Source organism: Eutrigla gurnardus, assembly GCF_963514095.1.
Source record: "Eutrigla gurnardus genome assembly, chromosome: 5".
NCBI lineage: Eukaryota > Metazoa > Chordata > Actinopteri > Perciformes > Triglidae > Eutrigla > Eutrigla gurnardus.
In genome coordinates this window covers 16,937,877-16,964,656 of record NC_139919.1, presented here as the reverse complement: position 1 = coordinate 16,964,656, position 26,780 = coordinate 16,937,877, and the positions used below count along the sequence as shown (strand labels likewise).

Here is a 26,780-nt window from a genome sequence, read left to right as displayed (position 1 = left end):
ATAACTTCACTTTGTTACATTTTCTGTCAACTGAGGGTGTGATAATGTAAAACTTTAACTCTCTTGAGTTATTGGAAAAATTCCATTTCATAGCGGAAGCTTTTTACACTTCCAACAGGGACTTCAACTGGAATGCAGCCTCACTGTTAATTCCACGGTGCAATTTCTACGTTGTCATGTCGAACCTTCTACTTTGAAAAGGGATTATTTCATTAACATCGACCTTGAGTTAGTCTAATTAGTGAATAAGTGAAAACACTGGTGTGGGCGTACAGTTTTTGCTTTTTTTCTTCATTTTAGTAAAATTAAACAAAATGGCCCATAATCTATACATTGTATAAACACAGTCTGCAACACAGTGGACTCGTTGTGTAATGGTGTGATTTGGACAAACCGGATGTGGATGTAAAAGCATCCTTCAATACACTAACATTGCTTTTCATTTAAAAAAGAATATTGCCGTGTTGCAGATGTTATCCACTTATCAGGAATACTCACAGGCTGAGAGGAGACACACCATGACATTACAACTGTAGAAGTCTTCAAATTACCAACACACCTTTTTCATGGAACACATTTTGTTGGGTCACTGTAGGAAACGAAATAATACTGATAAAATGAATGATGCATGAATTCCATTTAGCTGCTTCAGGCCGAGCCATCCGTATATAGTCAGTCATGTATTTTGATTACTGTAAATTCTTCTAACAAACATATTTCCCCCCAGAAGTCAAGATGTCAGTGTTCATGTACAAGTTGCTAACCCTCAGCCTTTGAACACCTTAATCTGAATTAGTATTTCATCATCGGCGAACCCAATCCTATCTCAACAGAAAACATAGAAGTTACATAAAACACAAGCAACTTGGTCTTTGACCATGTCACGTAAACATGATGTTGGGGCTTTTTTTTTTTTTTTTTTTTTGCAAGACAGCAGCCTTGTTTGTGGATCAAAGGATTTCTTCTATCACTTTATCATGAAAGATTTCATTGACAGGTTTAAATACAGTATACAGGCAGCCAACACAAGTACAAGACATAAAAACTGACATGGTTTTTTAATGAGAAATACACGAAACTGAAAAAATTGTACAAATTGAAAAAAAAAAAAAAAATTGCATTATTCGTATAATTTCTGGTACTTTTTTTACATAAACTTTTCCATTATTAACCATTATCTGTTTACTTCAGAGCAGGATCCTTCCTTTGATAATCCATAATTACACAACTCGAGTCAAGATATTTTCTGATCGTTGCTTCACTGGTTGAGTCGGGGTTTGGTTCATCAGTTTGGTGGTCCTTTGTGCCTTGAACAGTCTCTCCTCCTAACAGCCTACAACGGGACTGGACACATTCATCTGCCAATCTACAGAGCTGGGCCTCTTCACATAACGAGCGCCTATTTTTCACACACTACTATGAACAAGCACGATCAGTAATAGGAATTGGTGCCCTGTCCTGGTTGTGTATCTGAAAAGAGTGGGAACGTTTTATTATAAACATGAAATCTATTAGGCATTATGCAGAGATGGAAACGATGACAACACATCGATTGGGGGAACAGAAATTATGTTTGAAAGTGTCTGACTCACTTGAAAGTTGCTGTTGCAGCTGTCGGACCAGAGCTGCAGTCTGCTGCTGCTGTTGAGTCTGCTGCATTCCCTGTCGTGGGAACTAAAACAGAGATGCCATTATTATAGCCATATCTGATGTTTTATACAATTGAATCCGTTACCTACTACATTTTTAGATGGCCATTTTAGATTTCTTGCAGAGAAATGTACACAGTAATGTTCTATATACATTTGTTAATTGACTAAAACATGCAAAACTACTAGCTTATACTTTTATTTTAATGCAAGGCTTATTGTAACATTTTTTATAATGAGAGAGAAGCCTGCGTAGTAAAACTTTCAATGACAGACACGACTACTAAACAGCCAACAGGAAACAGTGAGCCATCCAACTAACAACTGGGCTAATGACGGTTCCCGTCACCTGGACTGGACCTACCATGGGTTGCTGGGGGGGCAGCGGCTGCATGCCTAGGCCCTGGTTCTGTTGCTGGCCTGGTGGTGGCCCCGCTGACACCTGCTGCTGCTGCTGCTGCTGTTGCTGTTGCTGTTGCTGTTGTGGAACTTGCTGTTGAGGAGGAACCTGTTGGGGCTGCACCTGCTGTTGCTGCACCTGCTGTTGTTGTTGCTGTTGTTGTTGCTGCTGCTGCTGTTGTTGTTGTTGTTGCTGCTGCTGCTGTTGTTGTTGCTGTTGTTGTTGTTGTTGTTGTTGCTGTTGAACTTGTTGGGCCTGCTGCTGCTGTTAGAGAAAACAGAAAATAAATAATGGTTTGTTTGTGAGGTGCTGACCGTCTGTACCTTTTAGTAAATCTAATCGATTGGGAAACATTGGGTAGCTTCAGGGTTACACTATTTCAAAATGAGTGCACATAAACAGCATCCGCATGACTTTGACAAGTCACTGATAAAAATGAATCAACTCGGCCGAAACATAGCTGAAGTCCTGGAAAAACGAATAAACATGGTACGTACTCTGAGTGCTTGCTGTCTGAGGTACTGCTGCTGCTGTTGTGCTGCCTGTTGCTGCTGTTGCTGCTGCTGCTGCTGCTCTGCCAGCATCGGATTGGGCCTCAGGCCTGGATGGACACCCTGGCCTCCCATGTGACTGAGACCATGCATGATAGGATTCTGCTGGATGGGCTGGTGGGCAAACCTGAGGAGGAACACAAACAGTTAGCAATGTCGGTTTGGTAACAAAGTCGTGTAACATAAAGTCCAGGATTGTAATCTTGTAATGTGAACTCAAACAGCAACAGAGAAATGTGAAGGTCAACCTTCTGCCTTCCCTGCAACACAGTACTGACCTCTGTGTGTTCTGCATATTGTGTGCGTAGCCTGGAGCCTGCTGGTGAACGTAACCACTGGGCCTTTGCTGCATTTGCCTAAGAGGATCCACCACAGCTGGGTTGGCTCCAGGATGGGTGCCCTGGAAGTTTTGGTTCCCGTAGGAGGACGGAACTATACCACCACCTTGGGACGGATGCTGCTGCATCCCCATGTGTGATGCGTATGTGGTATAGCCCTGAGAAATATTCTGAAGAAACCGAGACATTGTTAATCATTAAAACCAAGACAGGGAAGGACAACATTATGGAGACAAGTTATGTAGTGAAGCCAAACAGGACCATGTAAGTGCACTTATGAGCATAAACAACTGCAAAGGTATTTCTGTGTGGATGGAAATTATCCATTATTATTATTATTATCTATGGTAACAGAATCCTGTTTAAACAAATCATAGATAAATAAAGGTGTCAGATGATACATGTTTTCTGAGGTGTAAGATTAATTTCTTATCAAAGGAAGAGAAACAAAGATTAGACTTACCTGAGATGCCTGCATTGAAGTATACGGTTGGTTTGGTGTTATCTGTCTAATCTGCTGCCCTATCATGCTCTGATTCTGAAAGGAGAAAAAAGAAGTCAGCAAATAGCAAAGATTTAATGTCTTCTTCCATGTATCAAGATTCTTGACACTTGCTTTGATCGCAAAATTGAGAATCAATGGGTTCTAATTCTGATCCGTCTTGCTAGCTACTGCTTTGGGTCAACTCTACCTGGCTATAAGGGGTAGCTTGTCCCGTCAGTGCGGACTGACTTACCAGTCTGACCTGTAGCTGCTGCCGCAGTATCTGGCCCTGTGGCATGGTAGGCTGGGGCTTATAACCCATTGGGTATTGCTTGTCCAGTCCCATCATGCCCGGCATGCTTCCCTGCATACCGGGCATCATGCCTGGGTAGTTGGGCCGAGTGGGCATCATTTTGTTCATCTGTGGGTTACGGGCGGGTCTGTATGGAGGTTCTAAACCTGGACCTCCTGTAGAAAAACATAAGACATGATCCATAATCCCAGATGGTATTTGGCATTTTCAACTAAAGGACTGTGTCATACTGCTACTGATGATGACGAGACAGTATGCCGTGAACGGACCTGGCGGTAGAGGCTGGTTCTGTGTGTACATGCTCATGGTCTGCTGGCTGTACGGTAGTCTGCCATATGGGTGGTTCTGCATCATCTCAGATGGCATATTGGTCCCATAGGTCACACCGCCTGGTGTACGATTCACATAGTCCTAGTGAGAAGAACAGGGACATATATTTTTCAAATTGGATTAGAGTTATTTGTGTCCAGGAAATACATGTAAAATGATGTCTGTTTGTTAAAATATTCTTCTTAAATCATATATTCTAAACATGACTGACCTCTGTCTTGGCAGATGGAGTTTTCTTCTTCTTGTTGGTTTTCTTCTTGTTTGACTCAGAGGACACAGCGGGCACACTCTTCTCCGGCTTCACAGCCTCCATCATCTTCTTCTCCGGTTCCTGTGAGACGGGTGTCAGGGGCTCCTCCTCTTCAGGGGGCAGGGGGAGTGGCTCCAGGTAATAGCTGCGAGGCTTGGGCTTTAGGTGGGTGTGGTAAAGCAAAAATCGCTGCTGTTCCTCAAATTTGGTGACCTTGCGGTCCACACGCACCGTACCAAACCAGCCCCAGGAGAGGGGGGCGGAGTGTTTCAGACCCTCAAAGACATCCCAGGGAGAAATCTTCTGTTTGGTTGATACTTGAAGGCCCTGATGACACAGACACATGACAATCTTATTCAACTCAAGATCAGCATGCGCAGATACTGGGACCTCACTTTCTTTCAAATTTGTTAATAGTCTAGATAACAGGAAGTGAAGGCTCGGGATCAACACCCGGAGCAAGGAAGTCAGACTTGACTCCTCCCCTTCTGCTTTCTGTGTCTCCTTTTCAAACTCCCTTTGAATCGGGAAACAACAGCAGCAACCTCAGAGCTAGCAACTTATTACAACCTTATTATAACCTAGCATACGATTAAATGTAGCTCTGTTGCAGGAAGTAAATCCTGGTAAGACTGAGCAATATGAATAACACTGAAATGTGTGTAACTTTGCAGGTTGATATAACGTTTCATCAGCGTGTGAGAAACTACGTACCTCCTTCTCAAATCCAGCGATCTTGTTTCCCTTTGTGTCTATTAGTGAGCCCTGAGGTTCACAGGTTATGACGTCCCGGGTCTGCTTGGGCAGTGGCAAAAGCTGTCTTACTTTTTCCAAACTTTCCGACTGCCGATCCCCAAGCTCTTTCTGTAGAAATAAAAATGGGCACACGGTGGAGAGAAAAAAAATATGAAAATGTAAATGAGAAGCTTCTCTTTTTTCGAGGACCACATATTTCTGCACAAGCATATCATTCCAAATATTTGCTTGCATGCAGAGTAAGCAGGCAATCAAAACAGATGTAGTAAACATAATAAATATATATTTTTAGTGTGAAATCCTTTTGCCCACTACGTGACATTGCAATTGTTTAATTTTGTAAACCTGATACTGCAGAGGTCCACCACACTTTTAGCCTGAGCACATTTTAAGGTTATCTTCCTTCAAAGAATAGAATCATTAACAACTACTCTATGATTACAGGGAAAATACTACATCTTAAAAGTAGGATCATATCTTCAGATTCAACAAGTGAGAAAGGTGTGCTGTTCTCACCCTGAGCTTCTTGACCAGGTTCATGTAGGCTCTCTTATTCTCCTCCATGCTGCCCTGAGAGATGCTGGACATGTCAGCAGCCAGTGTGCCGTTAATCAGCACACTCAACATGTCCAACACGGTTGTGAAAAGCTCACTGTTGGAGAGAAACAATCATAAGAGCCAGGCACATACAGTGATTGTTAATTGTACGGGCCACAGAATTTGTCTTTACAAATAATAACTGTGTGTGATTAGAGGAGTAATGTGTGGAATGTTTTTTTGTTTGTTTTTTCTTTAGTCAACACTCACTTGTTGGACTGCATGTCCACTGTGCCGCTGCTAATGATATCAAGAAGTAGTACCGCCCACTCCGTGGTCTGCTGGGTGCTGCGCTGCACTGTGTCAAACATGCCACCCACCTTGTGATGAGAGGAAACAAATAATGTTAGTCTCCCCATAAATGTTTAATCACAACCAATATAGCAAATGATGTAAAATAGAGCAGTAATGAAGTTAATGGTTTCAGTAAATATTCTTGGATGGTTAGTCATTATAGAATGACTTTATAAGGCCGGGGATGTGCTGTAAAGATGGTCGTTGTGATCAAGAAGTTACTTACGAGGTTCAGTCGTAGTTTCAGAGCCTCGTGCATCATTTGCTTTGCCTTGCAGTCATCCTGGTACTGGTCTTCTCTCCAGTTGGTAACAATCTGCTGCACTTGGCTGTAGAGGGAGGTGAGAAGGCCTTCCCTCTGCTCATCCTGCCCCTTCAAGCAGGTCAGCACCAAAGACAAGAATGGCTGCTGGCTCAGCAGAGACATGCTGAAGATAAAAGATAAAAACGAATACAATCACAATCAGATTACTGGCTAATTTTGTTTTGTAGCTTCCAGGGCCTGAGAGGGACAAATCATATAAATGTCTGCCATAGTTTGTCAGATGTTAGCAAATTAAATCTAATTTATTACAGTATTGAAGAAATATGCCACATACCTTTTCTGTTTCTGCCTGTCCCTCTCCTTACGTGTGGACGTGCCCAGGTGCTGTCCTTTCTCAAGCTCCTCTCCGGCTGCCTTCAGTACGTGGCCCTGAACTGAGGTGGGCAGCTTGGCTATCAGTGGAGCCACCAACCACACACCTGACCGCTCTGATGAGCTGCAGGACACAATGCAAACCACATAAATAAAGGATACAATATCTCATACAAGGTCACAGGCTTAGAGTTTGAGCCTTACAGATGTTCACATTGTGTAAGAACATTTAAGACAAAGACAACTGTGCGAGAAAGGCCGTTTGAGGAGACAGAAAGATACGCACCTCAAAATTGGCTTCATCTTGCTGGTGGTGCCGTTGCTGTTGGATGCGGAGCCACTCTGTGCCACTGCTCCATTCCCTGAGGGGTTACTGTTCATTTCAGCTGATTTCTGAAACACCTCTATGGTGGCCTTGGCTATGTTCTCCAAGAGTGAATAAAGATCCTATATGCGAAATGAATGAGGGTTATTCAGATTCATTTCACAAAGACTACACATTAATATTTATTCATTAAAAAAAACATTTGATACACTGAAAACAGCAACGTACATTGCTTGTGCTCTGTTTGATCATCAGCTGCAGTTCCAGGGACGACTGTCTCATCGTCCATTGGTCCATGTTCTATGGAAGAAGAAAATAAACACTGTTAGTCATGGTACACTTTTTTCCTTTTTTGGTGTCAAAAGCCAGTTTTGAATTTGCACAGTTCATATCACTGCTGAGACACTTCCTTGATCCCTGAGTCAGCCAGGAGAGGGCAGCAAAACATCACTGCTCTGATGCACGAAAAGGACAACTTAGTAGCAAACGATGGAAGTTATATTTTTGAGCATAATCAAAAAAGGTCAAGGAGATAGTCCTTGGAAGTTTGACGGACAATTTTTTAGTAAGGAATTGATTTAATTGACTCAAAAGATTTGATTTGAAAAGATTGAATTCCCTGGCATTATGCAACAGAAGTAAATCCGAAACACTACGTTAATTTAAGTGTATTTTCTACCTGTAGGATGCGTTTGATTCGCTGCCTCTGAGGGTTGTCGCCATCATCACTGTCCAGCTGGCGATGTGGATAGCAAATAAGCTGCAGTAGCCGTTGGGCCTGAATGTTTACCAGCACCGGGTCCTGGAGGGCGCTGCTGTCCTCAGACAGAGACTTCAAGCAGCGCTCTCCAACCCATTCCTGTAAGACAGAACAAGAGGGAACGCAGGGGAAGAGTGAAAAAGTGGCAGAGTAGGGATCCTCAGGCTTAAGTAGCCATGAGTAATGCAAAACAAGCTTGACTAAAGCCGGGTGGGTGCTGATGAAAACACGACGAGGGACATTTGTCAGAAATACAACTGCACATGCCAGAGCCTTGCTGTTAGAAAATCTCTTGATGTCTCCGAGCATGTACAGCCCTCGGAGCTACTGCCAGTGTTCTCTCCAGCATTCATATCTATGTGGCATAGTTGACATGTGGTGCAGAAAATTATCTCATTCACTCTTTTTAAGCATCTTTGGCTCACATGCAATTTACAAGTAGCTCAGAAAAGAAGGCATGCTTATGGAAGCAAAAATAAAGTTAATTGTTCCTGCAAAGGCTTTCAGACAGAAAACACAAGATTGTTCGTGATGCTGAACAATAAAAGAACGCATGAATAGCTGTGTGCAGCAGAAAGCTACTTGTTTGAGAAATTTCAATTGGTTATCTCAGTACCTTCATTTTCACCTTATCCATTTCACACCGACTGCGGGAGTTGATTTTATTGTTTTCAAACCATTCAACCCATTTCAACTCACCTGCTGGCAGATCGTCTTCAGAACATACTTTGCATATACATCCAAGCTGGCCGTTTCTATGGAGACATTGCGCCCCTCAGATATGTCATCGAGGCCAGCAGGGTGTGACAGCCCTGAACCTCTTAGCTCAGCATCACCTAAAAAACATGAGACATGGAGAGACCAGTGAACTCAACTGTATCAGAGATGAAGACAAAGCAGAACAAAAGGTCTGACCTGGCATACTGCCCTAACCTTACCTTGCTCATCCTCATATTCTTAACATTTTTTGTATGAGCAGTTGTGACATTAGGCTTATTGATATGACAATTCAGGACCTCCAGCATGCCCTGGGGCGGTTTGCAGCCGAGTGTGAAGCAGCCGGGATGAGGATTAGCACCTCCAAATCTGAGGCCATGGTTCTCGACCGGAAAAAGGTGGCTTGCTCCCTCCAGGTCGGGGGGGAGTTCCTGCCTCAAGTGGAGGAGTTTAAGTATCTTGGGGTCTTGTTCACGAGTGAGGGAAGGATGGAACGTGAGATTGACAGGCGGATCGGTGCAGCGGCTGCAGTAATGCGGTCGTTGTATCGGTCCGTCGTGGTAAAGAGAGAGCTGAGCCGAAAGGCGAAGCTCTCAATTTACCGGTCAATCTACGTTCCTACCCTCACCTATGGTCATGAACTTTGGGTCATGACCGAAAGAATAAGATCCCGGATACAAGCGGCCGAAATGAGCTTCCTCCGCAGGGTGGCGGGGCGCTCCCTTAGAGATAGGGTGAGGAGCTCCGTCACACGGGAGGAGCTCGGAGTAGAGGCGCTGCTCCTCCACATCGAGAGGAGCCAGTTGAGGTGGCTCGGGCATCTGTATCGGATGCCCCCTGGACGCCTCCCTCGGGAGGTGTTCCAGGCATGTCCCACCGGGAGGAGACCCCGAGGAAGACCCAGGACACGCTGGAGTGACTATGTCACCCGGCTGGCCTGGGAACGCCTCGGGGTCCTCCCGGAGGAGCTGGGGGAAGTGTCCGGGGAGAGGGAAGTCTGGGCGTCCCTGCTCAGGCAGCTGCCCCCGCGACCCGGTCCCGGATAAAGCGGAAGAAAATGGATGGATGGATGGATGGATATGACAATTCTTACCCAGCATAAAGACAGCTTTGAGGACGGCGAATACCGCTCCAACAACTATGCTGTTCTGAGAAGCAGCAAGAAGGTGGCGATCACAAGACGACCGAATACCGACCAAGGATTTATCTGCAAGTCATGACACCGGAATAAGACACAAGGTCACACTGAGGTTGGAAAAACAAAAATGTGTTGAAACAGTGGTAAAAGGTTTCTGGTTGTGTTGATACCTGACTTCACGCCATATTGGGGGACAGGGTTGCGCTGTGGCGTCTTGAAAAGGTGCAACAGAATCCTGCAGGTGAGTCTGGCTCCTGGCTCAGAGTCTTGCTCACTGCAAGCTGAAGGTAAGACAAACATGTGATGTGAAGAAAGCATAACTGAGTTCACGTTTTCAGGATGGGCTTCACAATCTAAACATCAAACTCACATGTCTAAATTTAAACCTTGTCCTATATGAACTTCTCATCAGTCAGCACGGAGTGGAAATCTCACAGAGCAGTTGTCATGAATGAGAACAAAGCGTCCACCACAAACGAGAGCTGTTGGCATTTGGCATGTGTGGCTGTGTTATAAAATGAGCCAATCCCAACCAAACGGCACGGCTAAATGGGGCTTTGTCTCCAAACTGGGAGAAAAAAATGATTAACAGTGGGGAGAGGCAGGCACTTCTCTGGCAAGTGCACAAAACGCACCGAGGCTTCGTGGATCCTGATCAAATACGTTGCGATAACTCTCCTCTCTGATAGAAGTGATGCATTATACAGCCTGGTGTTCCTTCCTACAAGCCAAGCTGCAATATGAAGTTGGTGAAGCTGTATCAGAGACAGGAACAACTGAAGCAGGGGTCTTAGTGGACAAAGTTATGTAAAAGGGGCCCTGTTTAAAGGATCAAGGACACTGGTACCCCAGGGTGTACGTCTGCAGGGGCAGATTGGAAATGTAAATTAGCTCAACTGAATTGACAAAATAATAATAAGACTTCATTGAAAATCTGTATATTGAGTGATTAATGGTTTGAAAAGATAGCAATAAGTATTGGAAAATGGTAAAAATAAATAAAAATAAATAAAAGTAATGAATAACTGGATAAAAAGTCAGGCATCTGTCACACTAGATGAAAAGTGGATACAAACTTGACCTAAAAATGGACATTAAAATACTATAAATGAAAAATGTGACAATTCCCACCTTTGTATAATAAAAAGTGTTAAATAACATCCACTTAATATCACATCGAATGAACAACTTTAACTAGGAAGCGCTGGGTTACAGGATGGCGATAATCCTTCATTAATTTGCACTGGTTTGCCAATAAATATTTATAGCAGGCTGTTTTCCATTAAACACTCCTTACCTGCATTGAGGAGGGAAGGAATGGCCACACAGCGAACCAGATCTTCAAGGAGAAGACACTGTCTAGCAATGAGAATGGCGACGAAGGTTGCCAGGGAATCATGGAAGGACAAATCGCTAACCTGAAGGATGTGAGCAGATAGAGAAATATCACTAATCAGACAGCTACTTAATTACTCATTAAATTAAAGGAGAGGGATTTTTTAAGTCAAAACATATTTGGTTGACATCATTATTGAAAATGAGTTACGTAAAACACAAGAGAACTGACATTGTTTAACCAGTATTTGTGAGCGAAGTAAATCACAAGAGTGGAACTTACATCTACGTTACACAGCAAGTCATTGAAGCCACAGTTGCCATTGTTAGAGGAGCAGCAGAGAGCCTTGAGGATGCCGAGCCACTCAGCACTCAGGGAGCGACAATACGCCGTCAGCTCGGCACACAGGTTCCCAATATCGTTCACCCTGAAAGCACATTACGTGACATGAAACCACGACCAACGTATGTGAGAAAACTGAGCCATGCATACATAGGTGCAGCATGTAATCCTAACAAAAGTGCCACACCTTTCAGGGTCTCGGTGGTCCACACAGACATCCATGAGCACATTGCAGACAAAGCTGTAGCGGTTGGCTGGGCTGTCGTTGAGGATCTTGCCCACCATGGAGTGGTTGAAGTTGTTGGGAGAGGGGTTGGCGATGGCCTCCATCATGAACACCGGATCCCAAAGCATGTTGGAGTCTGACGGGTCGATATTGCAGTAGATGGAGTTTTTCACTTTAGAGCAGAACTCGCTGAGAGAGAACACAACAGAGGGTTTATGGGGTTGTGTCGGCACTGAGAACTAAAACGATGAACAGAATAAATTAGGGCAACAAAATAGCATTTGGTGATTAACTCTACACGACTGCTCCATTTTCTTGATTAATAGATGCGACTAAACAACACTGGGATGTCAAATTAAACTAGTTGTAAATATTATGAATAAGTATATATGTATTCTTTTTAAGTATGATGGTATTTATATATGGATCATCTGGCTAATCCAAACATCTATCTTTGAGAGATTTGTCAAAAAAGGCTCTGAAGCAGAGCTAAATATGAATTTTAGTTCATGGACCAGAAATCATTTTTCAACAGGTGAAGATCCTTTCTACCTGAAAATCTCGCCAAACTTATTCTTGAGGTGACTGCAGGAGGTGTAGAGGTCATACAGGTAGGCCAAGATACAACGCTCAGCAGAGGAACAGTCTGCTGGGTTTACCCCCGATTTCACCACGATGCGCAACCTGAAAACACATTTACATACATCATTCAACTCCCTTCAGTTACATGCTTTAACACAATAGTCAAAAATATAGTGAAAAGCTTTAAGCATAAACATTGTCTTTTATGTATCTTATATTTAACTACATTTATTTGAATTAGAGGCTTTATATGAGCTTTCTTATCTTAAACACTTACGGCAGCTTGCTTTAATCCAAAATTTTGTTCAAGTGCAACAGCAGCTAAAATTCCATAATAACCAGCGTCACAAACTGCTAGTGGTACACCTTTCAGTGCCCTGTGAAGTTTGTAGTCTGCAATCCTGAGACAATAAAAATCCCCATTAAAGACGCTCAAATGAGGCTCAGCGAGAGGAAACCACCAACAATTCTTTAATTTGCCGTTAAAAGCCAGAACATCCTTTTCACTACTTTAATTATAAACTAACTCATTGCTTTACACTGGTAAACATGCCTTGAGGGTTGGAATTCAATCTCAGTAAAAACAACAAAGTCTACCAGCTCCACATTTGGGCCACCCATTAATATCCCAGCATGTCTTTATGAATTGGGATAAGACTGGGATTTTGAGGTATCCTGTACACAAACATCAAAGTGACATACCCGTCGAACACTTGCGCGGTCTGCTCAGGGTTGAGAATGAGGCAGGAGTGGTACCTCCTCAGCACAGCTACAATACACAGACACAGGCTGGTGGTGTAGATGCCCACCAGGTTGGATGACTTCAGCAGCAGCTCGGCTTCCACCAGACTCAGCTCATTCAGAAGCTGGAAAACACGCCACGGTGATGAATGACAAGAGAGTCACGCGTGTTAAAGTGACGTCGGTGATGAAGTATGAACCATACCTGGATAGCAAAGTCTATGAGGCCACTAATGTTGAGGGAGTACTCCATGAGGTCAAAGATGAACTGGATGTGCGGGACGAGAGGCAGGTGATAAGACATCCCTAAGGCAAAGCTGGTGATCTGTTCCAGCACATTTCTGGACACCTGCAAAACAAAACGTCAGACATCATTAACATGCAAAAACAACAATATTTACATCATCGGTCCCCCAACACACACTTTCTATAATTAAAAACAAACGGAGACATTCAAGTAATGCCAAAACATACCGTCAGCTCTCTGTCCAAGAGACTCTGTCTCCCTGCTCTAACCAAAGTAGCTATATAAAACCAAGTATTTTATTTGATAAATGTAGGGGTAGGCTATAAGACGCAATATATTCAAGAATTATGGGGTTCGGACCTTAAATAAAGAGATCTTTGAATTTGAATTGAATAGGTTAAATGAGTAGTTCTTCCTGGGAAGTTCACCTTTTCATTTTGTTTGCGAGTCAGATGAAAACAATATTCCACTCTGTCTGTTTAATATGAAGCAACAGCCAGCAGGCGATCAGCTTAGCTTAGCATAAAGAGCAGGGGGAATCATATTTAATTGAATCTCCACAATAACATTCCTGGATGCTCCTGGCCAAGCAATAGCCCAGCACATAACCCAGATAAAATCGTTTTCACACTTTAGCTTTTGTGCTGATTAAACAAGATATAACATCACACTTGGTGAGCTTTACAGATGGCAGGAGGTGAATTCTGCACAGAGCCAAGCTAGCTATTCCTCCCCATTTCTAGTCTCCAGGCTCTAGCTTCATATTCAACAGACACTAAGAGCTGCATCTTCTCTTCCAACTCTCCCAAAGAAAGCAAATTAAGTGACCCATTCCTTTAATACAAATATGGGTTCTATCACACCCATAATGCCATTGGAAAGTTGTTCTTATATATAAAACAAACTAACTAATAAATAATAAATTACGAAACAGGGCAACCATTTTTTTTAATCTGCATTGTTCCATAGAGCCTCGTCCTTGGGATTAACTTTACTTTGCATTAAAAAAATGATATTGAGATTATTCAATTTAGGATCACATACATCTCCATTACAACCTGTACATCTAAATAAATTATGTTCTGCTGTGTTTTTAAGTGACAGTCACCTGAGTGCATTATACATTCAAATTGTATTCAGACATCTCAAGAGAAATCAAAATGTATTCAAATTACATTTACATTCAAATGAGTCAACTTGGGAGGCCGTGTGTTTCAGGCAGCTCAAGCTATTTGCATTTAATAAACCCTGTGGTTAGTTCCCAAATAATTAACTTTGCATACTCTGAAACATAACGCCATGAAAGAATGAGATTTCCCGGACTAACCTGGGAGGTGACTTGGTGCTGGTCAAAGTGGGAGAGGTGCTGGAATTTGGAGAAGATATCATCTGCAGTGGGAAAGGCCTCCGGCTTACTTTTCTTCCTCTTTTGTCCTTCCTCGCCTCCTGTGTATGGGGGGGAGACTAAAGAGTAAGAGAGGGAGCAGCAACTCATAACTAGTCAGCAGTATTCTTTCCAGACTGCCGAACAGGCCAGCCGTGAAATCGAGTTAAGCCAATGGTCTGTTATCTTATTTCCAGCCTGCTTCGATTCCGAGCATCAGTGCAAAGGACACTGCTGAAAAGGCACTTTAGAAGAAAAGGAAAACGGAGAGACTCAAACTAAGTGACAAAAACACTAACGTATGCAATTACATCTCTGAAATCGCCTTAATAAGGTCACATGTATCTATGTATGACAAAGTGGCTATAAACGGATGAGGGCTGTTAGCATAGAAATTGGGTGGAAAGAAGATTGAGTGATACAAGAGTGCCTTTGAGTGCCCAAAGGCACGATAAAGAACGTGAAAGAAGCAGGTTCTCTTAAGAAGGCAGAGAAACGGAACCACACGTGAAACATATTTAAAGAGGGAGCATTATCAGGATGACAACAGCTGGTATGGCCACAGTAAGAAGGCCTGCATGTGGATGGTGTTTTACAAACACCCCCACACGATACATTGCCTGCTGTCTGGTAAAATGGGATTTTTTCGGCAGCAATATGCAGGAAAAAAGTCCAGTCACATCGTAAAACTTCAGGGCAATTTCACTGACAACATTTTAATCATTAAAACATGAAAAGTGGGTGAAAGGAAACTGAAATGGTTTGCAAACGGCCTGCCTGCAGCTAAGGTAATGTAATACATAAGTAAATGGGGAAATGTGGGACGTGAAGCTATCAGTCAAAGGCTGATAAAATTGAGGAACACAGTTACCTGTTTCTGCTGTGCTTTTGCGGTTCAGCACCTTCAAGATGTCTTTGGTAATTTTCTTGATGGTGTGTCGCGCCTCATCTCTCAGTTTGCCCACGCCGTAGAGGACCACTAACCGCTGGTTGCACTCATGGCTGGCGCTCTCCTCCTGAAGGAAACAACAAAGAGACAAAGACGTGATTACCTGAGCAGCATAGGAAGACAAAAGTGTTCAACTACAAGAACAGAAATGTCCTCTAATTTTAGTTTAGGAGTTCTGGTTTTCCAGCAGCAGCAACAATGCTGTCACCTTGAGAAAATGTACATATAACAAAAATGTATAACTGCAGATTCAAAATAGGTATGCTTTGAAAATATAACTTTACACCACCTAAAATAATGTTGTCTTAATAAAGTTTGATTTAATAGAAATCCTATTGATCAGATGTAGTAGCGCTGCAACCAATTATTTTTTAATTACAAATCTGCCAATTATTTTCTTGGTTAATTTAATGAATTGATAAGTCATTATATAAAATGGTTTCTTCAGATATTTTTTATTTTTTTTTAAATCAACAACCCTGTTTACTGTCAGGAAAAGCAGCAACGCCTCACTATTGAAATGAACTAAGACACAAGCATTTTTGCTACTTTTGTTACTTACATTACTTAAAATAGAATGAATCAACTATTGTAATTCTACATTTAAATTTTGATGAACTAATAACTAACTGAATAATAATTCATATTTTGGCATTCCAGATATAAATGATGTAGCGGTCTCTGGAAATTAAGATTTCTGTCCACTACACCAGTACATGCAGTCATACTATAAAAAGGACTGAAGCATTATTTAAAGTGAAAACATTCAGATAGAAGAAGTTCTAACACAATGTCTTAAGAGCCTGCAAAGCTAAACCAGCACATTAGCAGAAGCTTCAGTTCTAAGTCTGTCTAGACAGGAAGCATTCAGGCTTCAGGTGTCTAGTGCAGGTCACTGGCCTTTTGGCAGCAAAATACACATTACATGTGTAGATCAAAGACTTGAATTAGAACACGCTATGCTACCCAGAAAATGAGTCGTTTGGGTTGTGAGTGCGCACATATAGTGCACATCTCACACCCACAAGCCCACGCATGAGAGTTTGTTCTGTCAGACGCACGTGAGGCAGTAAACATAGGTGAATGTCCTCCTGTGTCAAGGACAAGGTCATGTGACAAGCTGAAAGAAAACCGTTTCATAACAACCCCGCAGTGTCACTTGGCTTTTTTAAATTCTATGCTGCGAGTTCTCTTACCTGAGGAATAGGGAAGTGAGTGGCATACTGAATGTGGCGAGGTTGCTCATACAATTGAGGGAAGGCAGGGTCCATGCCCTTGTCCTTGCAGCCGGCCTTGCTGTCCTGCTCTGGAACAGGCTTCTCAGGAGAAGGGCTCCCCTTAGACTCACAGTGCATCGGAGGAGAGAACATCTGCAAGGCAAATGAAATGCCTTCACACAAAAAGTACACAAGGAACTCTCCATGTTATGTGTTATGAAAGGACATGTCAAATGTTTAGTGTACCTCATCAAAATTAGCACTGGAGTTGTGATCGATTTCCATCGACTCCGACAAACCGGTATCCTGTTGAACAAACAGGAATCTCATGTTACCCTTTTACACCCCGCTGTTTCCCAATACTGTTGCACAAATGACTCATCGCACTCCACGACAACAGATGCCTCCAACATGCCTCCATCTTGACACTGCTGCCTGCATCCTGCTCCTTGCGCTCTGATTCATCCGAGGGCTCGTCACTGGGGGAGCGGGGGCGTGGCAGGTGGGAGTCAGAAGCCAAGTCACCACGGGAAATGAGTGTGCACATGTAGATGTTGTGGGAGAAGACGTCATGACGGATGAGCTCGCAGAAGAGCAGGACCAGGTTGGAGAACTCCACTCGTTCGCTTTCGTTCCCAGGCTCCGCTTTAGTGGAAGAAAAAGGGGATTTGAATTATTTAACACCGGGTTTCCCTCGCCAAATCATTTATAATAAATAAGCACTGGGTAATAAAATAACAGGCAAAGGAAAAGAAGATATAAAGTTCCTTCTGTATCAGATCAAGGTTGGCACATTTGAGAATCACAGCCACAGGAAATTCAGAGAAAAAACTCACTCAGTGTGGGGGCCTGAGTATCAAGGAACTGCAGCAGTACATCCTGAAAGACTGGTAGTGTGGCAGCTGAGAGGGAGCCGGATGACACGGAGCCCTTCTCGTCCACCACCTCCGACTCACCACACCTCTGCAGACGGACAGCAAACAGGATTTGAGTGCTACATGTCGAAAAAACGTTTACAAGCTTTTCTTATTTGACAAGCATCGGCAGCCTCGGCCCTCCCAAAGGGGCCTCCGACTGACGAGCAAGAATGGAATCAATCACCGACTTTTTAAGGAAACGAAAATATATTTCAGGACTGGCGACCATGCCTGTTGCCACTGGAGAGAGAAGCTTCTCACACCTAAAGGTCATCAAACACATCTGAGTTCAAACATCAGTCAACTGATACGTAACAGTGATATTCACTGCAGAGAAGTAGTTGCCGGCCTCTCACGGCAAAGCAAAAATGGATTTGTTTCCATTTAATTACAGAAACTGTTTAGATTTTACATTGAGTTGTCCATGATGCTGAAAGTGCACATAACTTATTCAACAACCAGTAGTTTCAGACACTTTCATTCCCAAACAATATATGGCATTGCTTTAGTTATTATAAGCTGAGGGGATCGTTAAAGCAGTTTTTATGTCAGCTCATACATAACACAGTGCCATTCAAGGCAGACCGGTACTTTAATTAAGGGCATTGTTGGATTGTTATATTGATTCTTATTATTAGGACTGTTTTTCTGCACATAATGCCACTGAAGAAGTGATTTTAGAGTTTGTATGAAAAGACAAAAATGTGAATCGTGCAGTCATTCTAGATGTTATTGCAATGTCGAAGGGTGTAATGGATCCCAGCAATTATTCATACTGTACAAACTGCCATTTGGAAGCCAATTTATGGATTGAAAATATTAATTTCAGGATAGCGGAACTGCAGATCATTTTTCTAAACCATAGATTATATTCATTCGCCCGGTAGTCCATTGCCTTACATACTAATGTCAAATATTTATTAGTGGGCCACCAGTCAAGACCACTTCCATCTAATCCAAAACTAGTCCTCCTGAGTCCCCTATTCATATAGTGCCATGTATTGACAGTCTTATTATCTGACAATATTCATGACATGTTTTACACTCAATCCCTTTGATTTCTTTGTGACAAAAAGCTATACAAAGCTAAACAAATGTTATGAAACTAATAAAGATTTTGTATTTCTTGACCAGTATTATATTCCTGGCAAATAAAAGAGCAAATATGATCAATCCTTTGAAAAAAAAAAAATATTGGAAAAAAAACCCAACATCAACATTTGTGGTGGGGTTGATTTAGCCTATTGGACATAAGAGTAAGGCATTTAATCAAGTTGATCCCTACTAAAACAGTTAGTTTGAAGAGAAAAAGCAACACGTGGCAGTCACTCACAGAGGGTGTGTTGCCTCTTACCTCTGCTTCTATTTCAGCCTGCCTCTTTTCCAGCAACTTGGCCACCACCATGGCCCGGTGTCTGCCAGAACGCTTACAGCACACGGCCCATTCACAGAGCAAGGTCACCACTGCGTCATCGTCTGGGGACATCTGGGCAGAAACAAGTTTTATGAGACAATACGGCTAAATATAGAGGCTTGTGGCGAGATTTTAGAATCTGATGATTAGTCATCACAATTTTCATAGTGATCAGTGTAGCTTTGCCTTTTAAAATATCAGTATAACGTAGGATTTACAGGTTTTGTTCATGCTTTATACATAATAAAAACAGAGCAGTGATGGAATCGTTCCTTACCTCATGACCATCTTTGCTCTGGCCTGATCCAAATATTCGGTTGTACAGAGAATCCAGTGAGTTATTAAAGTCAGACTTCTCAAAGCTGTGGTTGTCCAAAACCTCCAGGGTGTGGAGAACCCTCCCGATGGTGAACCCTGGTAACAAAGAAATCATCTCTAACAGTGACCTTTTTGTATGAGCTGGAGACAGATCCCTCTGCGGCGATAAAGGAAACGTTTTCTAACCTGCCGTGGTCTCCTGACACTTGTCAAACGACCACCTGAACTCCACTGCCTGGCCTCGCTCCTTCACCTGCTCCTCGATTTCTCTCAACTTTGTACGGACCTGTAGTGAAAGAAAAGGTGAAAAAACATGATACTGACATCTCACATAGAACCAACAAATGAGAAAACCACAAAAACATCTTTGTTACACACTTATACACAATTACAACACATATTGGAATGCATTCAGCAGAAAGAGTTTGGGCATTTTGGCTGTCACTGTCTTGGGTTTTTTGGAACTAGAAAAAAACATAATAGCAAGAGTGTGGGACCCATCAGGGCCAGGTTCCATTAGAAGCTAATGGTAAATAGCCAGCATTAGTGCATTGGTATTTCACATTAACTGTGATATTTACTGGGTGGCTATATTTGGTTGCCACCAAAACAGGCTTGTGCCTGGAAAAAAAATGAATGACAGACTCTTTGTAGGCCATTCAGAATTCAGAATCCAGCCATGGTACCGCTGCACTCTGAATTCAGCCATGCAATGGCTTGTGCAGCAGGGCAAAGCGTAGCCTTCTTAGCAAGCCACAATTTAAATGTTTGAGATACATAAAGGTAACCCCCCTGTTTGTTTGTCATGAACAGGGAAATTATCTAGAGGGACCAAAGCATTGTTTTTACCGATCAGTAAACATGTTTATGTCTGATATAAAGTGAGGCATTTTAACATGGATGTCAATTGGAATTGACTCGCTTTGGGAGCCAGCCTTGAGTGGTGATCAGATAAACTGCAGTTTTTGACACTCGTGTCTTTGCTTCACTTGTCAGACCCAAACATTGCAGCTTGGTTTGTACATATATGCTTGTGTAGGATTATACAGTATGTGCATGTTTTTTCCCATTCATCAGATCTTAATAAATAAAAATCCTACAGTTTTCCAGGATGAAAATACCTGCTGTGTGAAGGCAGTATTCCCCCCTGGCATTGGTAAGCTGGATGGCGCGATGGGCAGAAGGTCCAAAGGTGAACCAGTTTTGTTTCTGCTGTCTGTTAAAGAATAATGCCACACCAGAGCACTGGGACAACATAACACAATGCTCTGATGTGACAACAACAAAACAAAAATAACAATAGAAGAATTAGTAAGTGAAGCCTTTTATGTGTCGTCTTACATTTTATATTCCATGTATGAATCAGTCAAAGTTAAGACATTGTACCTGAAGCATGCAGCTGAGCCCAAACACCAGAGGCCTGTGCTGAGGGCAGATGTAGAAGTCAGTGAAAGCTGTCTGGGGCTGGTTCCCTCCTGCCGGCTGCGAGGTCGGGGTCGGGGGCAGGGCGTTACCTTGCTGCGTCAACATGCCATGGGATGGATGCCCTCCTGGACCGGGTCCCAGGCTCCCGTCGCTAAGCAACAGGTTGAGGCGGCGTGTGCAGAAGTAAGCCAGTCTCCGTGACAAGTAAGCCGACTGTACAAATTCCCCTGAGTACTGCAGGGCGATAGAGAGATTCATAGCATTACCCACAGCACTCAGTGTCCATTAACATCAGGCAATGTTGGACACAAAATGAGGAGCTGTGGGGCCCCCATCGGGCCGCTGTCAGCAAAGGTCAAAGACACAACTGGTTTGTGATAAATTATTGACAGCTATAGCAGCCTGTCATAGCAACAAGTGTATGTGTGACTGTGTACAGCTGTTGGAATGTTAAGCAGGACTGCATGTTTCCCAAAAGAAATCCATCAGTGCACGAGTGATGAAGTGTGACCGAGGTAGAGATGAAAGTAAACACAAGTAGAGGGGGAATACCTGTAGTAAAAGCGGCAGGAGAAGTCTGAGAAGCTCATCTTCACCAGGTCGGACCTTCTCAAAACACTCGAGCACCCATGTTAGGAACTCGTGTCTGTCTAACATGCCATCCTGGACAGAGAAACACAAGTGGTTCTAACTATCAAGTAGATGAACGTGATGATTACAGCGCCAAATGTGGAGCCCTAGAAATAATGCAGTCACATTTTATCAACTGAAATATGCAGTTCACTTTAAGTAATCAGCACATGGAAGTAGTGTTGGAATTAAATCAGAAAAGGCAATCCATTATTAATTCCATTCCTGAATTATTCCCCTTAAATAGAATATGATGAATGGTTATTTTATTGAATACTCAGACTAAATAATATACGTTTGCCTTTCAGAATTTAAAGACATGCCAAAAGTCTCAATTAATGCCTGTAACACAATTCTCAGCGCAGCAGCCATTATTGTAATTGGCGAAGATCAATTACAGTGCATTACACTACTGTTACTGGGGGAAGAATTATGTGATTATAGAAATGTGTTATTACACTTAACGTGTTGACTGACCTGAAACATGAACATGGCCAGCTTCTCATTGTATTCCCACTGCTTCATGGCCGTCTCCACATCAGCAGGAGTGGCGGGCAGGGGAGAGCTGCAGCCTTGGCTGGGAAACTGTCTGTAAAACTCGGCCACCTTCTGAAGCTGCTCCCACAGGTACTTGGTAATAATCTGAGTCCATTCTACACACACAAACAGACAAATGTATCTTAATGCAACAGAAATTTAATAAATGTCAGGAAAAACATATTATACTCAAATAAATCACTTATAATTCCATAAAAGAAAGCATATAATTTTGATTATCTTTAGTTAAAATAGCACATGGAACATGACTAAGCAAAACTCCAAGAAACAAACATCAACGGAGAAACATCCAAACACACTGCTTTACCAAACATCACTTTAAACAACATTAAGCCTTGCTTACCTATACAAGGATCGATCACGTGCCTCTTCTTGACTTTAGTCTCTGTGATGGCTGCGTGATACGCACAGGTCATCTTGATCATCCATGCTGAACGCATGACAGGGACTGAGTACTTGGCCAAGTATCCAAAAACCTCCTCCTTTTTGCTAAAGATTGGAACCTGTGACAAAGACAATTCTTGTGTGTCAGGAATGTTGAGCAAAACAATGAAAACATACCAAGGTTTTCCTCAAAACACCACAAACAGAAACAAAACCAGAAAAGATGATTTATTAATAAAACGTTTTAGTATCAAAGAGTAGTACTAAACACTTTTATACAAACAGTTTAAAGTCTAGCTGAAATTGAACCCTTTTATTTCACAACCCTGGTCATATTGTGCATCTACAGAACAATATGCTGAAAAAAAAGAAAAAATCTATTTCTGTGTATTTTTATGTCCAAATCCTGTTTTATTCTTCCTGGAAAACAAAATATGATGTATGCTTACATCAGCTAGTACCAACCAATTCCAACCCATAACATCATGACATCCATCCATCAATCATTATGCAACTATGGCTCTGCACAGAGCTAGAGAAGGTTGTGTCCTAATCTCTTGAACAATCAAATCAAATCCCTCCCAACGTCACATTTCACCTGCCTATCCCATTTCCCTCACAAATAGGTCACTATACGAAATGCAGATACTCTCGTGATGCCATTTCAGCTCATGGGATATACTATAAACACCAGCTGTACATGTTACTTCTAAATTATGCAAATACTGGTTCCAGATTTATCTTGCAATAAAATTTACATTTTTGGGAGATAATATTTCCTTTCCAATACTGCTTGCTCCGTTTTGAAAATGAATGCAGAGGAGGAGTTGCATGCATGAAGTCCAAAATTTCAATAAAACATATTGCTGTGTTTTCCTGATGTAATTTCCTTTGTGGTTGAAATTAAGTATCTGAGCAGAAACCTGAATATGGTGTACTTCTGGAAATTATCTGTCAAAGTCATTCATGAACCCGGTTAGAAAACATTAACCATTGTAGTGAGAAAACAATGACTTATGTTTGTACCAATGCAAGCAGGAATAAAAGAAAATACACAAAGTACAAGATTATTGTAAATGATGAAGGGCTTTCATACATTTATGAATAGAAAGTTCACATTTAACTTAACCTGATGTTTTCAATATTCAGGAACTATTTGCTGCCACTTGTAAGAGCACTTACAGATGAAATATATGAATAATGGATAATGAATTAAAAAACAATATTTGCCGCCAGACAATCTATAAATAATAGATTTCAAGGTTTAAAAAACAGCAATAAAAGCTATATCCTCTAACAAACACAGGTATTGTGCTTTGGGTCAATACACCAAAACAAGACAAACAATTTGGACTCGTTTTAAACAGACGCATCAATTGGGTTGTTTTAAGGAGGAAATAAAACCACTGTATTATTTATCTTCTCTGCACTGTTCTTGCTTTGTGATATTGAATCATCCAGGAGAGTTCTGAAAAATGTGGTGACTTATCGCCATGACCATTTGTTTCCTTTTTCGTTTTCACAGAACTGACATAAAATCATGTAGACACATCGATATATGAGCAGTCTATGAATAAGTGGCATAGAAATATATAGCAACATGAGCATTATGTGTCATTATGGAAGGGCATCTTCACATGGTCAAACTTGGCTAACATCGCTGTCTGAGATGTATTTTGTCACTCTCAGGCTCAAATGTACAGTAGCTTAGTCCAGTAACATTAGCATGGTAGCATTTCATACTAATAGTTACTAATTAATATTTTTAGCACAAGTTAGAAATGTTTTTAGAAATTTAGCTATGAATGTGATATGCAAACATTCAACGCGGTGAACGCATTTTATTTATCAGCCACTTGATATTACTGGCAAAACCAAAAGGTCTTTTCTCCTCACTACTTATAAGACCAGACAGTAGTCTTAGAAGAGCAGCATTAAAAACAATAAAATAAATCAAATGCATGCACAGGAGACTAATGTGCAGAGAACCACATAGATTAATCAGTGCAAAGGGTCAATGTAATACTGTAGAACAATGCCCCCAGCCATTATACACGTAAAGAAAACATCATTTTAATTTAGAAAATATGGCATTTAAAAGACTCCAGTCAGGGTCTTACCTTTTTAGCCAGCTGTGTTAGAGGTTTAGTTCCTGCTAAATCTGTGAACCAATTATTGATGGAGCTCTGTGACCTTGCTGTAACAAGCCAGAAATTATCCTTCTGGTTGACCTGCGGCTTACGTTTCCCCGTGTCTGGAAACGTGTTGTAACGCAGCTTCTCTGCGATGATACTGCTGAAGTTGGAGCTGATCTGTAAAGCATTGAGGGAAACATGTATGAATGTCAAAGCGAGCATACACAAATACAACAAGTAGCATGCTAAGGGTGTAAATTCCATTACCTTAGAAGGGTTGAAGTTGACATTTTTGGCACTGCCATGTTCATCACCAGACACAGCTGGTTGGTTATTGAATCCTTGTTTGACATTCAGTGCAGTCAACTCATCCTGAAATGGTAATAGAAAAATGGGAAGTTAGCGGTGTGACTCTACTACAGCTCAACCCCAGACCAGGTAGACAAAACCTACATGTAAAAAAATTAACGTAATTATAATGGAGATAGCTGCAGCGACGTAGACAGAAAACCCCAGTCAGTTTCCCATCAACAGCTTATCCTCGAGGTTAATAATAGATCAGGAACCAACGACACTAACGTTACACGTCGAGGCTAAACTCTCACACAGATCATTTCTCTCAAATTCCCGCAGCGTTTCAGCTCGCAGGTTACGAAGGTTAGCTGTGCGGCTTTAGCTAACTCGTTGGATCAAAACATCAAGCTAACAAACAATTATCAGTCACGCACAAGACAAAATACAAAACGCGTATTTTCTATTTATTTTCCACCACACCGCTAAACACTGGTTGCAAATGATAGAAGACTGGAAAGCTTCCCGTTAGGCCGCTTAGCGAGCTGGTACCTAACGAGCCGGTTGTTTTCCAACTAAGCAGGCGAGCAAGCTAACAAACTGACAACTAGGTGCTGTTCATTGTTATTGCTAGGCCCAAAGCGTCTAGGGGGCTCGCTAAACGGGCTAGCTGGCGTTAGCCTGAACAGCGTCTTCGCTGAAAATTTCCTTCCACTAAACATTATTCTTGGACTTTCAGATTGGACATCGTAAAAACTGACCTCTTTCTGCTTTGGATCTTGGGGATAAACGTCCGGAGGGCCGAGTCGTGGCCGCTTTAATGGCCGGTGTTCGTAACTTAGGATCCCGAAAGCAGCCATCATCCAGCGGCATCACAGCCAGGGCTTTCCTCCTCCCCAGCAGCCTGAACCGAGCTACAACAACGAAACACACTTCCGGTGAGCTTTCATCCCCGAACTTCAAACTAAAAGGAGAATACGTAACGCACTTCTGTGGAAACGATCCCTTTTTAATCTGATTTACACAACGAAACAATTAACATTGACACGTTAATAATTGCCATGTTTACAAAAATGTGCTCGTTTAACATCAGGATGAAGAAAGTTAAGAACTAGGGTTAATAACCTTTTTTTGTGAAATAAATGCAGAAATAAGCAGCCATTAAATGTGACACCCTAAAGAGGGTTGGAATTATGACCCAAAATCTTACATTATAATGCCTGTGCGTGTTTTGTTAATGTGCAACAACAGTTTGCAAGCTCAAAATCCTATTAAACATGCTGAGTTGATAGACAATAAAAGGACACTGCTGACTCTGGATTGATTTATTGGTTTATTTTCAACATGCACAGTAATAGGGATGAAAGCTACTTCCCAGGAGCACTGAAAGCTCCATGCTCACTGAGGGTCAGCATGGCCTTCACGTGGGTCCTGCTTTAATTCATGTTCTTGTGGTCCTGATCTGAACACGATCCATGCATCAACATTTAGTCTTGTAGGAGCTTCAGTATTTGAGTCTGGTGCATATTCCTATCAATGTGTTAAGCAAAATGCCACATAGCAAAAAGTGTTACAGCAAAGGAAAACTGCATACGGAGCAGAAGGAATGGGGACTTAACTGGAGCCCAGCCTTTTCATTTATCTATAATTTATGTCTTTGATGTTACATGTTCCATCCATCCATTGTCTACCGCTTATCCTGTATTCAGGATGTTACATGTTAAACATTAGTATCTAAACTAGGAAGACTGTTAAACTTGAGCAATAGACAAATAAGCAGCAAGCAGACATTTAACTGTCAAGCGTAGATCAAACAAACCAACACAAACATACCGTACATGCACACATCCTTGAACATACAAAGCCAGTATCTGCAAGCTTAGAAGGTGAGGTTATGTCAGGTTGTGTCAAGGAAGTCAACTCTGGGCAAGAATTGCTTTGAGCAGCTGACTCTTATAGCTACTTATCAGGGTAGGATACGTCCTTTTTGTGAACACAGTTGTATACCTTTCCTACACACAAACTGTCATTTTGGTGTTGTGCAGTCCTTCAAGTTTTATGAATAAATATCTCCTTTCAGTCTGGTGCAGCTTCAAGAATTCCAACAATTGTCCTACCTTGTTAAGGAATTTATGTTGTTTGCTA

The 26,780-nt window shown here is 42.0% G+C and overlaps 1 protein-coding gene across 4 annotated transcripts; it reads right to left on the bottom strand.

Annotated features, from left to right (window-relative positions):
- Positions 1–1,043: 1,043 nt before the first annotated feature.
- On the bottom strand, positions 1,044–25,554 carry med12 (mediator complex subunit 12). 4 transcript variants are annotated; one of them, XM_084009189.1, is made up of 43 exons: positions 25,397–25,554; positions 24,612–24,716; positions 24,330–24,521; positions 22,169–22,328; positions 21,745–21,920; positions 21,190–21,300; positions 20,599–20,871; positions 20,334–20,480; positions 19,399–19,498; positions 19,172–19,308; positions 18,835–18,966; positions 17,400–17,526; positions 16,979–17,208; positions 16,810–16,869; positions 16,543–16,716; positions 15,269–15,413; positions 14,341–14,459; positions 12,972–13,115; positions 12,728–12,891; positions 11,996–12,127; positions 11,405–11,632; positions 11,158–11,302; positions 10,837–10,957; positions 9,710–9,820; positions 9,495–9,608; positions 8,384–8,520; positions 7,604–7,783; positions 7,153–7,224; positions 6,886–7,046; positions 6,562–6,723; positions 6,189–6,390; positions 5,879–5,988; positions 5,588–5,723; positions 5,030–5,179; positions 4,277–4,642; positions 4,005–4,146; positions 3,631–3,890; positions 3,402–3,476; positions 2,879–3,108; positions 2,547–2,727; positions 2,014–2,313; positions 1,593–1,674; positions 1,044–1,470 (listed from the first exon to the last, which is right to left on the bottom strand). In XM_084009189.1, exons 1-43 carry the CDS (start codon positions 25,496–25,498, stop codon positions 1,433–1,435), a joined length of 6,633 nt encoding a protein of 2,210 aa, XP_083865315.1. In that variant the 5' UTR covers positions 25,499–25,554; the 3' UTR covers positions 1,044–1,432. The 4 variants fall into 4 exon arrangements, with proteins under 4 accessions (XP_083865315.1, XP_083865316.1, XP_083865317.1 ...); XM_084009190.1 differs by having other exon boundaries at positions 2,014–2,310; XM_084009191.1 differs by having other exon boundaries at positions 3,676–3,890.
- Positions 25,555–26,780: the final 1,226 nt, after the last annotated feature.

Bases quoted from the DNA above. Each gene is read 5' to 3' on its own strand.
- med12 (XM_084009189.1), bottom strand. From the start codon at position 25,498: ATGATGGCTGCTTTCGGGATCCTAAGTTACGAACACCGGCCATTAAAG. The intron at 20,872-21,189 runs GTATTCCCCCTC...ATCGCCCTGCAG, and splicing joins TCCTGCCGCTTTTACTACAG to TACTCAGGGGAATTTGTACA. The intron at 19,309-19,398 runs GTTAGAAAACGT...CTTTGTTACCAG, and splicing joins GTGTCAGGAGACCACGGCAG to GGTTCACCATCGGGAGGGTT.